Source organism: Oratosquilla oratoria, chromosome 34 (assembly GCF_046742065.1).
Source record: "Oratosquilla oratoria isolate Oo_2021 chromosome 34, ASM4674206v1, whole genome shotgun sequence".
Classification (NCBI taxonomy): Eukaryota; Metazoa; Arthropoda; class Malacostraca; order Stomatopoda; family Squillidae; genus Oratosquilla; species Oratosquilla oratoria.
The window spans coordinates 10264965-10278023 of NC_134810.1; the positions used below are offsets into that span (position 1 = coordinate 10264965).

The 13059-nt window shown below is 42.8% G+C and overlaps 1 protein-coding gene across 1 annotated transcript in view; it reads left to right on the forward strand.

The window, feature by feature from the left end:
- The window catches only part of LOC143018054 (sacsin-like), a 164337-nt gene that overhangs the window by 86787 nt on the left and 64491 nt on the right, over window positions 1-13059 (forward strand). The window contains exon 5 of the mRNA XM_076173103.1: window positions 8389-8536. Coding sequence (XP_076029218.1) covers window positions 8389-8536 — 148 coding nt within the window. The remainder of the gene's footprint in view (window positions 1-8388; window positions 8537-13059) is intronic.

The following is a 13059-nucleotide window of genomic DNA, read 5'->3' on the forward strand; positions in this document are numbered from 1 at the left end:
ATGCAGACCCGAGTCAGCCGAGTCAGCTGACCCCCACAGTGGGCATGCTGCCGGCCCGGCTGCCCAACATATCCTACATCCCCCTCCCAAGCTGTTAATGTACTACGTACATGTAGTACAAGAAACAAATATGAAACGTATTGTACACTGGAAGAAACAAAACAACAAAAGAAGTTGTACTACGTACATGTAGTACAAGAAACATAACTATGAAACGTATTGTACACTGGAAGAAACAAAACAACAAAATAAATTGCTTAATTACAACACGCCTGAGGGGCAAAAATGAATACAACTCTCACACAGTATATATGACTGCACAACACTTAGCAAGTTACACATGAACAGTTCACATCAACACTAGTCCACTACATAATCTGACAGCCACAAAGGCTGTTTCACACATCTCTTAGGGCGGTTCACAGGCTGTGGTTGCTGAGGGTGCGGAGCAGGTGCCTCTACCAGCGGCGAGGACGGCAGGGGATTTGCGGGGGTAGGTGTTGTAGATGTAACGGGGCATCTGACGGGGCGGAGATGCTTGCGGTTGCGTGACGTGACACGTCCACTGCCATCCATCTTCACCGAGTACTTCCGGAATGGGCACACCTCCGTGACCACACCTCGCTTATCCCAGACTTTGGTAGCCTGATTTTGCACCCACACTTTGGTGCCGGGTACCAGAGGAGGGAGGGTCTTGGGTGTTCCTTGCTTTACGATCCAATTTTCCTGCTGTTTTGCTGCCTCGAGTTCCCTTGCGCGCAAAGCCTGCTGCCAAAGTACATCCACTTTGTAATGCTGCCTGTGTACTGGGACACCATCCCGCAACTGCCTGCCCATAGCCAACTGCGCCGGGGATTTGTCTACACCACGCAGGGGGGTGTTCAGATATTGTAGCAGCGCCACCGACGCCTTGTCCACGTCAAGGCCGCCCCCGGGGCCTGTGTTGTCACGCAGCAGTCTCTTAGCAGACTTCACTGCTGCTTCAGCCCGGCCGTTAGACTGAGGGAAGTGAGCGGACGCGACTCGCCGCTCCACCCCCCACCTCCTGAAGAATTCGTACATCTCTTCGCTGGTGAGATTCGTTCCGCCATCCGTTGAGACTGATTCTGGTGCCCCCCACCTCTGAAAGTACTGGCGGAATACTGATGACAGCTTGCCTGAAGTAGCCCCGTTAGGGAAGTGTGCCAGCTCAAGCCACCCCGTAAGCCTGTCTGCGTAAGCCATGTATACATGCCCATCAAGTTGGCATAAGTCTGCTACCGTGTGCTGAAACGGGTACTCAGGAGGGGGCGTAAAAGTGAGGGGCTCGGCTGCCAGAGATGGGGCGTGAGCGTTGCAGGTAACACAGGCGTCTCGATGGCGCTGTAGGTCGCCCTCCATGCCAGGCCAATACACTGACTGCCTCGCCCTGCGTAGCATCCCGTCTAGTCCCTGGTGGCCAGCATGGAGATTAGCAGTCACGTGCCGGCGGATAGACTCTGGGATGACAAGGCGGACATGCCCCTGGTCATATGTATATGTCACCAGCCCTTGTGACATAGCCAGCCTGTCTCTTACTCCATAATACTGACGGAGACAGGATAATTCTTGGGCACGGTGCGGATGCCAGTCGCCCGCCGTCACTCTGGCCAGAAGCAGCTGGTACTCTGGGTCCTCTGCAGCTGCCTGCACCACCGCTGTATTGTCGAGCACAACGCAATTTCCGTCTGCAAGTGCGGCAACAGTCGCAGACGCCACTGCCATTTCTATGTAACAAGCCTGTTCCTCATCCATGACGTCTGGTGTTGCACACAATGTTGGGTAGCGTGACAGGAAGTCCGCGGCGGAGTTGCGTTTTCCGGGGATGTACTTTATCTGGAATCTAAACTGAAGCGTTTTTTCCTTCAGAGCAAACAACCTTGGGTTTACGATGTCCTTTAGCTCTCTGTCACCCAAGAGCTTGACAAGTGGGCGGTGGTCAGTGATGATAAGTAGGTTTGGACACCCGAGCAGGAAGAGGCGGGCCTTGCGGAGACACCATGCGACCGCTAATGCTTCGCCCTCCACCGGTGCGTAGCCAGCCTCAGTAGGTGTGAGGTGACGGCTGCCACAAAGTGCGAGACGCCACCCACTCTTGCAGCAGTACGGACTTTCTTGCATCGAGCAACGGCAATATTGTTGCAGCACCACAAATCCTATGCCCACCTTACTCCAATCAGTGATCACAATAGTGGGTCTGTTCTTATCATAAAATGTGAGGCCCTCCTTAGCGAGGCTGCAGACCACCTCTTGAGCATGCTGGAATTTCTTTCGCAGGTTCTCGTCCCAATACACTTTCTTGCCTTGGGGTTTTTTCAGCAACTCGCGAAATGGTTCCATGACTGGGGCAGTGGCAAGGAAGGGTGCTAGCTGATTCACGAACCCATGCCAGGAGCGGATGTCTGTCAGTGATGGTTCTGCGGGCATGTTAAAGTGTCTGATGGCAGCCAGCCTCTCCTCAGTGGGGTGGTATTCTTCCCAGCCCACATGGAACCCCACAAAATCCACCTCCCTCCTGCAGAAGGTAAACTTTTCAGGCTTGAGGGTCACTCCTTTCGCGGCACAGGTCTCCAAAAAGTCATACACATGCCAGAAGGCGTCCTCCACACTGGCATCAAACATTAACGTGTCGTCCACACACTTTATTTTCCTTGGAATCCCCACGATAGCATCATCGAACCTCCTGGTATATGCATCGGGTGCAGCACAGTGGCCCATGGGGGTTCTACGGTATCTGTAGCGGCCCCACGGTGTTATGAAGGTTGTGAGTCTTCTGCTTTCCTCATGCAGCTCAACTTGATGGAAGCCCCAGTGCGCATCTGCAGTGGTCTTGAAGCTGTGCCGCGGGATGCCGGATACCATGTCAAAAGGTGTAGACGTGTGGTGCGTTTCTCTTCTGCACGCAGCGTTCAGTTTCTGGAAGTCGATTGTGCGCCTTGGCTGGCCGGACTTTTTGGCTACGACCACCATCCTTGCGCACCACTCCGTAGCTTCACCTACCGGTACTGGCTCCAGAACCCCCATCCTGACATCCTCGTCCAGTTGTCTCTTGACTTCCGCTTCCCAGTGCCTCGGCACCGAAGCTGGTGTGTGGCAGGTGTATGGCTTAGCCTCCGGAAGCAAGTGGATGACGTGTGGTTCACCCGCCATCACTCGCAGAGGGCTTCTGTTCGTGTCAAACGTGGATCCTGAGAAGTGACAGAGAAGCCACTCCTCCAGACGGGGCACATTTTCCTCCAGCGGGGGAAATGGGAGCGAAGTTGGGCGTGGCGGTGTGCTGTCTGTTGTAGTGTTGCCAACATCGGAGACTGTCGCACCTGCGACAGTGGTGTGGTGCGGGAAGTCCGTGGGTACTAATCCGAGATCCCTGCATGTCTGCAGAGAGAGGTAGCATCGGGTGGCCGTCTTCATGACGAAGACCTCTTGCACTGTTGCCTTGCTGCCGTACTGCACCCGACAAGGGAACGAGCCTGAAGGCTGCAGGCTCAGGTTCGCCACGTCCCGCAGGTTCCCTCGGCGCGTAAGCGAGGCTGGCTTAACACCCAGTGCTGTCAGCAAATCTGGGCCAGCCACACACACTTGTGCCCCTGTGTCGGGCACAGCTAGGATTTTGACTGACGTTCCATCTCCCTGAGCGCGGCTGACAGACACTTCGATGCGTGGCTGCTTCTGTGCTGCACCTGCGGCGGCGATGACGATGCCGGAGGTCTCCATGTCAGCGGTTGCTGCAACCTGCTTCCCCTTGCTCCTACACATCTTTATAATATGCCCAGTCTTACCGCAGTTGTGACAAGTCAGCGTCTCCGCGTGACACGATCCTTTCCCTGGCTTGTGCTTTAGACCACAGTTGCCACAGCGTTTGAACGTAGGCTGTGTTTGGCGGATTCCTGCGGTTTGAGGCGGGAGAGCCTCTTGTGCGTCTGGCAGTGACGTCACCCCAGCCGCCGCCGCCCAGGTTTCCCGTCCGGAATTTCCGTCAACATAACTTTGGCGGGCGTCTATATGCGCCGCCTCGAAGGCTACACAAAACTTGCGAAGCACATCCACATCACCTAATGTCTGGCACTGACGAAACACTTCCTCCTTCAGCGCTACACTTCTAAGCCCACACACTAGCTTCCGGAGTAGCATGTACTCAGACAGATTGCCTGCACAGTGGGGGCACTTAAACTCACAGTCTGCAGCACATTGGGTAGAGCGTGTAAAGTACTCACAGATTGACTCACTAGGCCCTTGAGTCGTGGCGAAGAACTTGCACCAATCTGCTGCTTGGTTGGTTGTCTGGAGAGCTACACGACTGATAGCATCCAGAGCTTCTTCAGTAGAAAGGGCCGTCCACTGATCCATGGTGTATTTGGAGTCCAAGGAGCGCTGTAATGCTGGTGTACACTGGAGGCGGATATGCAGCACCGCCTCGGCCGGTGGGAAGTGGCTGAGCCCCAGCCAGCATTCCATAGAGCGTCTCCAGGACCGATAAGCCGCAGTGGATGTTCCCAGGTCGCACTTCTCAGGGGCTGAGGTCCGAGGCGCTGAAGGTCCATGTCTGGGTAACGTGGCCACTTGGAGTTGCAACGCTGCGATTGCCTCCGTCTGCGCCAGGAGCAACTGCTGGGCTTGCGCCAGGTACGAAGGCGTCTGTGTCGGCCGACGGCTAGACCGTGGGGTCTGGGATGTGTAACGAGGTCTGCCAGCCATAGTGCACGGTCGTAGGTCCTAAAATCACTGCGCCATGTAGCAGGTATGAGTAATAGGCCAAGTGGCTTCTTGTCTTTATTGAAGCTTGGCGCCAACTGGCGAATGCAGACCCGAGTCAGCCGAGTCAGCTGACCCCCACAGTGGGCATGCTGCCGGCCCGGCTGCCCAACATATCCTACAATATATATATTCACTTATCTATCTATATATATACATATATATATATATATATATAAATATATATATATATATATATATATATATATATATATGTATATATACAGTATATATGTATATAGTAAACTTCCACTTATCCAAACTCCAAGGGGGATTAGAAATGTCCGATTAACCGAAATGTTTGGTTAATCCGAATTTGTTTCGTTCCCATAGAGTTTTATGCGGTAATGTCAGCTGCAATATTCGTACCAGTAAACTTAACATACACATGGAAATGCTTATAATTGTTCATAAACATATTCTATAGAGTATAAACAGCCGATCAGGTGTAAACAATGAGTATGCTGCCACCGTGTATTTTACCTAGTTGTATTTATCTAGTTGTATTTTGCGGGAAGGGGAGCTATGCTCGTGTTGTCCCGCCTTTGTATCTTGCAGTGTCTAGTTTGTTTTTAAACTCATGAATGGTTTTTGCGCACTTAGTGAAGCTTGCAGGTGGCGCGGGGGTGGTGGAAGAGGTGGTGGGGTGTTTGAATGTTCGGTTGAGATCCAAATATGTTTGGTTGAAGCGAAGGCTACCGTATTGAGAAAATGTTCGGTTAATGTGATTATTCGGTTAAAACGCGTTTGGATAAGCACGAGTTTACTGTATATATATATATATATATATATATGTATGTATGTATATATATATATATATATATCAAGGACTACTATTGCACAGGACGTGCGCACCCAGATCCCTGGGTTCGCTAGCGGAGGCCATTGCTTTCTTTGTAACCAAACATTTAATATTGGACAAATATTTCAAAACTAGAAACCTAAATATGTATATAGGACAAATATATCAACTATTGACTTATTCAATGCAGTATAAGTTAAGGGGAGATCTGTCTTGGATCATGGAAAATCATGAACCTATGCATTTTTAGCAAACGACACTAGGAGGTAGCCTGGACATATAGCGGTGCAATGTGTACGATTATTTACGCATATTTTCCCATTAAACCGTTTAAATGTCCGGCCAACATACGCATGGGTGTGCGGTGTTGCCATATGGTGAATTATGTTATTCATTATATATGTTTTTTTCGATTAGTATGAGTTTTTAGACAAATTTTGGTCGTTATATGGTACGATCAGTTGGGCTGTGTGTGTTTCCCCGCAGCAACCCCTCCCCTCACCTCTGTTTTTTTTTTTTAAATTGTATTGGTAAGGTGTGAATTAGTTCTATCCACATTTTTTCGCAACTTAAGGTGTGACATCATCCAGAATGCCACGAATAAGTGAGACAAAGAAACGCAGAAGCCAGCAGATGTCTGCCAAGATGAAAATATTTCACATGAAGTGTAAAAATGATAGTGGAAGTGAGTTGTCAACATAGTGAGAGTCATGGGACGCCATCCCATTCCCAATATTTTTCAGTCCTGTGTCACTACGTAAGCAATTAGTGGAAGGCAAACTGGAAGAAGATAACATTTCTGTACGAAAGTGTTCACTAATAGAGAATGAAACGATGAAAAAATTAGTGTGCCTTGTTAAGTGTCAGGTGGAGCAAGTACTAGTGGATATTACCCTGGTGTATTCTAGATTACTGTGGAGTGTGCATGTGAGTATCTGATCATTACTGAAATGTTTGCTGGGGTGTTTATTGGCAGTACCGTATATATGGTACTAAATCTACCAATTTTCAGTGAAGATTCATGTGGAAAAATTGCTCTATTTTTCTTGTCCAATTTACAAAAAATATGTATTTAATCTGAACACACTAAGGAAGAACTTTTATTTAATAGTTTTATCTGTAGGAAACATAGTTTTTTGTGCAGCAGTAAGCAAATGTTATCAAGCAATATCTAAAAACCCATATTTATGTTAGTTTTTGTCATAAAAACTTTAATAACTTCTATAATTTTTGCTCTGTCTCATAAAACGAGGAAGTTATTTACTTGGTAAAAACATTTCATCTCTCAAAATGAATTCATAAGCTGAGCACAAGTGATTTTGATTGTCAGCATTGGTTAGCTGATGTCCGAGCTGTAGGGATGTGATTGTTGAGGGGAAGTGTTTTTTCATGCATAAACCCAAAACACTGTAACATGAATGCTGGAAAGTATCTCTACCTTTAGTGTACAGGATGTTCGAGAATATAACCACATGATAAGCATAGGTAACTCATTGGAATTGTTCTAATGACATCTGCGAGGTGTATTTAGGTTCTTTATTGGCTGGCCGTATGAAAGTAAGGAAGTACAACATTTATCAAATATGCGTCTCAACAGGCATATCCTGAAGATGAAAAAGAATAGTTCTTGGAACTTTTGGAGGAAGAATACAAGATTGTAGATGACAAAACATTAGGCCCTCAACATTCATGAATTCCATTATCATGAGGTTTGCACACTCGTGAGCTCCATCCAGCAGCACAAATATATTTACCAAACTTCACACAAAAAAAAAAAAAAAGAAAGCAGCCTATCATTGCAACATTACCCTCCCTCCCTCATCCCCCCCACTATCAACCCGCCAGTCTGCCACCAAAATTAACGCGAAAAAAATAACAAAGAAGCCTATCACCACATTGCTCCCCCACTCATATCTACCCCCCCCACACACACACACACACCATCAGCCCATCAGTCACTCTGTCTCCGTCATTGTCTTGTTTGTCTAGGTGGGAGTTCAGTCATCTCAGACTCGTATAACTTTGTGTGTCCTCCAGTTCACATGTGTAAGTTGTGAAATATGGCCCCCAAGTGAGCAGCAACTTCTCGTGATGAGTCTACTCCGAGAAGATTAAAGAAAGTGATGAATTTGGAGGAGAAGGTGAAGTTGCTAGAGAAGTGTAGGGCGGGTAATATGAGCAGGTCTGCTGTTGGAAAGCTATTTAAACAAGAGCACACTGCATTCAGTAAAGAAAAATGAGGCAAAAATTAGGGCAGCACTGGCGTCTACTGGTCTCACCTTCCACTAAGCAAGTGTTGCAGGTAAAAAGCAGTGCTATATCTAGGATGGAATCTGCTTCATATATATACGTAACAGACCAGAAGAAAAAAGCCAATCCAATTGATAGTGCGATTCATGCAAAGGGAAGCATTGTATATGATAGTAATGAGTGATGAGGCTACCAGTGCAGAACCAGGCTGTTCTGCCACCACCAAGTCTGATTTTTTTTTTTTTTTATCAAGTAAAGGATAGTTTGACAGATTCAAGAGGTGGTTTTCCTTTGAATTTAATATCGAAACAAACCTTATATATTTTCCAAATAGCCTGAATTACACATAATTATCATACAAGAGAAATTATTTTGCTGCATTTCTGACTTGAGCAGTGTGGTAAGGGACAGGAATGACATATCTATGAGATGCTAAGATATGAGGTACTTCGGTAGGTGTGGGATCAGTATATGCATTGGTTTTGTGACCCTCATTGTAAGGGGAAAAAGGTCCTTTCTATTTTATCTTACTGACACCAGTGTTTTTTTTTTTTTTTTTTTAACAGGGTCCAGCTCTTTGCCTGTATAATGATGCAGTTTTCAGTGAGGAAGACTGGCAAGGGATAAGGATGCTAAGTGATAGTATCAAGAAGATTAACCCTGTGAAGGTGGGCCAATTTGGCTTGGGATTTAAGTCTGTCTTCCACATGACAGGTAATTGTATTGCTTATGTATAAGTGCAAGTGAATCTTTCTTGTATTTAGATGTTCTTTTTAAGTAGAAAAAAGAAAGTGATCAGATAGTCTAACTTAGAGAAGTAAATATTGTTTGATTTTATCTGAAGATAATTGAGCATAGAACTTAACTTTTGTAAGAATTATACTCTGTTTTTAATTAGCTACACTTGTTTGGTATTCAAGAGAAGTTAATCAAAATGCACGCACATATGGGACATAGACTATGGGAATGGAGTCAGAGATATTAGATGAACTTCAACATTAAAAAATGTAGCATAATGGAATTTGGAAAAAGTAAAAATAGAGTTTTGGGGACACTATAAAATAGGAAACAAGAAGTTAAAAAAGTCAACTTAGAGAGGGACCAAGGAGTAATCATTTAAGTGACTTGACACCTGACAAACATGTAAACAAGTTATTTGGAGAGACTTACAACCCAAAGAGCAGCAACAAAAATGGCTCCTACACTGTCAAATCTGACATGAAAAAAGATTGGAGAAATTACAGTTTTCAACACTAGTACAGAGAAAGGAAAGAGGCAATTTGTTGACCATTTTCAGAATTATGAAAGTGATGGAAGTTCTCGATAGAAAGTGGGACAGAAGAGAAACGAGAGGACACGAAAAGAAACTAAAGAACGACAGTTACAGAAGAGACCTGAAAAAAATAGTTTCCCACATAGAGTGATCGTCTGGAACAAACTGAACAGAGAAACAGTGAATGCCAGAACTACGGTATACACAATTTTAAGAATAAACTGGATGTGGAGAGATACGAAAACAGGAAACTACGAGCATAGCTATCGTCCTGTAAAATACAACTAGATAAATACACACATGTAGGACAGACTGCGAAGATAGGAACTCCATATAAACGCAATTTTTATGAATTTCAGAGATGAGGGAGTACCTGTGTTGTATTAGTAGGGAAGGGGAAAGCTTGTGGTGTAGTGGGCAGGTGAAGAAAAGGGAGATGGGGAGGAATTATTGAGAAAAATAGAAGAAAATGAGGAAGGAGAGGAACAGGCCCCAGAAGTCAGAAGGGGGATAAACAAAAGGTGCGCAAATGACACAAATGAAGTCGAACAAGTCAGCAAAGGGATCAAAAGTAGAAATATCGATAAGAGCAACTCGATAGAAAGTGGAAATAATTATTTCTATGGATTTAATGAGGGAGGAGATGACAACCTCCCCCAAACAGCAAGTCTAGAGGAAAAACTAAGAAAAATGAACGAATCATGGGAGTTTAGGTTCAGCCAACGTGCGCTAATTATACAGCGTTGTTAAACTGGAAGAACTAAAGAAGGAGAACTAAAACCTAGATAAAGAAATAGAAGAATTAGAAAGGCAGTTAAAAGAAGTAAAGGATGAATTAAAGAGGAATAATAAAGAAAATAAGGAGTCCATAGCAAAAGAGGCAAAAGGTTGGAGAAAAGTTCAGGAGGATAAAATTGAATTTAGAGATATAGTGAAAACAGATGAAGGAACACACTAAGGACACAGTTCTTAAAGTAATGAGAGAGTAGGAGACTTAGCAAGTAAAAAGAAATGTATATATTAGGAACAGAAGAGAAGCATAATCCAAATAGGACTACAAGAGTAAGAGATGAGAAAGGAAAGGTAAACAAGGTATTGAAAATATTTCAAGAAGGTGAACAGGAAATGGGGAAAGAAATTGAAGAAATAGACTGGGGAAATACAGTATAGACAAGACTAAACCAATTAAGGTTAAATTCAGGTCACAAACAACATCAGAGAATGTCTTATCAAAAACAGGAAAACTAGCAAAAAGTGATCAATACAAACAGGTATGGATGAAAAGATGAATAAAGAGGAAAGAGAGGAAGAAAAGGAAAAAGAATCAAAGCTAAGAAAAAAAATTGAGAACAGAACAGAGTCAGACAAAGAGAAATTCTACTACAAAGAAGTGGATATGTATGTGAGGAAATGGTTCATAGAGAAAAGCAGAAAAGAAATGGAAAACAGGATGGAGGTAATAGAACATTATAAGTGTCCTTCACAAATATAGATGGATTAATAACAGGCTTGAATGAATTGAATGATTACCTGAAGGAAAAATAAGAACCTGACATAAGGGAATTGTGGAGACAAAATTGAAAGGGCCATTACCACCCAATGGTGTAGGACATGTTGTATATAATTATTTAATTAGAAACGGAGAAGTAAAACAAGGTGGTGGAGATATGTTCCTGACTAAGAAGGATATAAATGTGAGGAATGTTACATATGGAAAGAATAGAGTGGAGATGATTATGATGGAAATACAGGACAGGGACAAGAAGAGCAGGAAGATTGTGGTAAGTTATGTGCATCCTTAAATGGTTTCGTGGGAAGAGAGAGAACACAAAAATATGTTAGAAGACACGGATAACACTAAATAAGATAATGGAAGATGGAGTAAGAATAGTTATAATGGATGACTTCAATTGTAAAGAAATATGCTGGGAAGAGATGACAGTGGAAGGGGGAGATGACCTATGTGGAAATGTACTACTTAATATGATTATAGAACATACAATGGGATAATGGATACAAGAGAATACTAGGTATACAAATCAGGAAGAACCACCGAAACTGAACCTATTAATCACACTAGAACCTGAAATAGTGGACAAGATTGAATATAAGACACCAATAATTAAAAGTGACCACATTAGTTGAACTGGAAATAAATGAAGAAAAATACATGAAAAAAGGACTATAGAAAGGGAACATTCATGTGTGGAAAAACAAATTTTGATAAAATAGGAGAATTTTTTTTTTTTTAAAGTAGACGGGGAAAGAATACACAAGGAGGAATCAACAGTAGAAGAGAAATGAAAAAAAATTGACAAAAATATATAAAGGAGTGGAAAAGTGTGTTCCAAGACAAAAACAAGAAAAAGGTATGTGAAGTGTTGGTACAACAAAAGATGTAGGGAGTTAAAGACAAAAGGGATAAAGCTTGGATAAAATGGAAGAAAGAAAATACTTGAAAAATGGAAAATGTATACTAGTTATAGAAATGAATATGAACATGCGGAAAGAAGAAAAGAGGAAATTGAAAAGGATGTCTTAGAAAAATGTAAAGATCAACCAAAACAATTATATAGATTTGTAAACAACAGACTGTAAAACAAACAAGATTTAGAGAAACTACAGCAGGGAGGAGTTGAATACACAGAGGAAATAGAAATGGCAGGAATTATGAACAAGCATTTTAGATCAGTGTTTATGAGGGGGAACATACAACTTAGAGATGTCAAGTGGGTGGAAAGTCCCCCCCTATGAAAGAAATAGAAGTAACAAGGAAAGAAATGAATCACTTGAGTAATCTCGATGTCAAAAAATTGCATGGACTAGATGAAATGGCAAACTGGGTTTTGAGGGAATGCAGGAACGAACTAACAGACAAAATATATAGTCTAATAAGCTGTTCATTGAAAGAAAAAAGTTTCAGAAGATTGGAAAAGAGCAAATATATTCCTAAAATATAAAGGGGGAACAAGGAAGATCCTACTAACTATACTATCTCTTACAAGTACAATAGCTAAAATTTGTGAAAATGATCAAAATTAGATTAAGGCATTTTGAAAAAAACTAAAAAAAAACTAAATCAAAGACAATTTGGATTTAGACAAGGAAGATCATGTGTCACAAACTTAATGCGTTTCTATTCAAGGCTAATAGATGTAATACAAGAAAGAGATGGATGGGCTGGTTGTGCATTTCAAAACCTGAATAAAGCTTTTGATAAGGTGCTACATAAGAAATTGCTAAAGAAATTAGAAAATGCTGGAGGAATACAGGACAAACTGCTGAATTGGATGGAAGACTTCTTGCATGGAAAAAAAAATAATAATAATGAGAATGGTGATAAGAAACCAACATTCTAATTGGGATGAAGTGATTATTGGAGTTCTTCAAGGAACAGTTTTGGCCCCAATAATGTATATACATTAATGATATGGATAAAGAAATTGAAAGTTATGAGCTTCTTTGTGGATGATGCAAAACTGTTGAAAAAGTGAACACTAGAAGATTGATAGTCACTGCAGGGTTATCTCAGTAAAGTATGGGAATGGTGTAGGAAGTGGGAGATGGAATTCAATATTAAGTCATAATGGAATTTAGAAGAAGCAAAAAAAGAATAGTAGGATCATATAAATTGGGAGAGGAAGAAATTAAAAAATTGGAAAATGAGAAGGGCCTGGGAGTCATTATCATGAATGTGTTTCCTGAGAAACGTATGAAAAAAAAATTTGGAGAAACTTATAATTTAATAACAGTCAAAGTGGCATTTACATACCTGGACAAAGAAATTGTGCAGAAAATACTAGTTATTTTAATAAAATCAAGGTTGGAGTATGCAGTGACGGTGTCACCAAGTACATAAAAATGTATAAAAAACTTGAAAGAATACAAAGAGCAATTACAAAATTGGCACCAACACTCTCAGATCTAACATGAGGAGAGACTGGTAAAACTTGAGCTACAGACA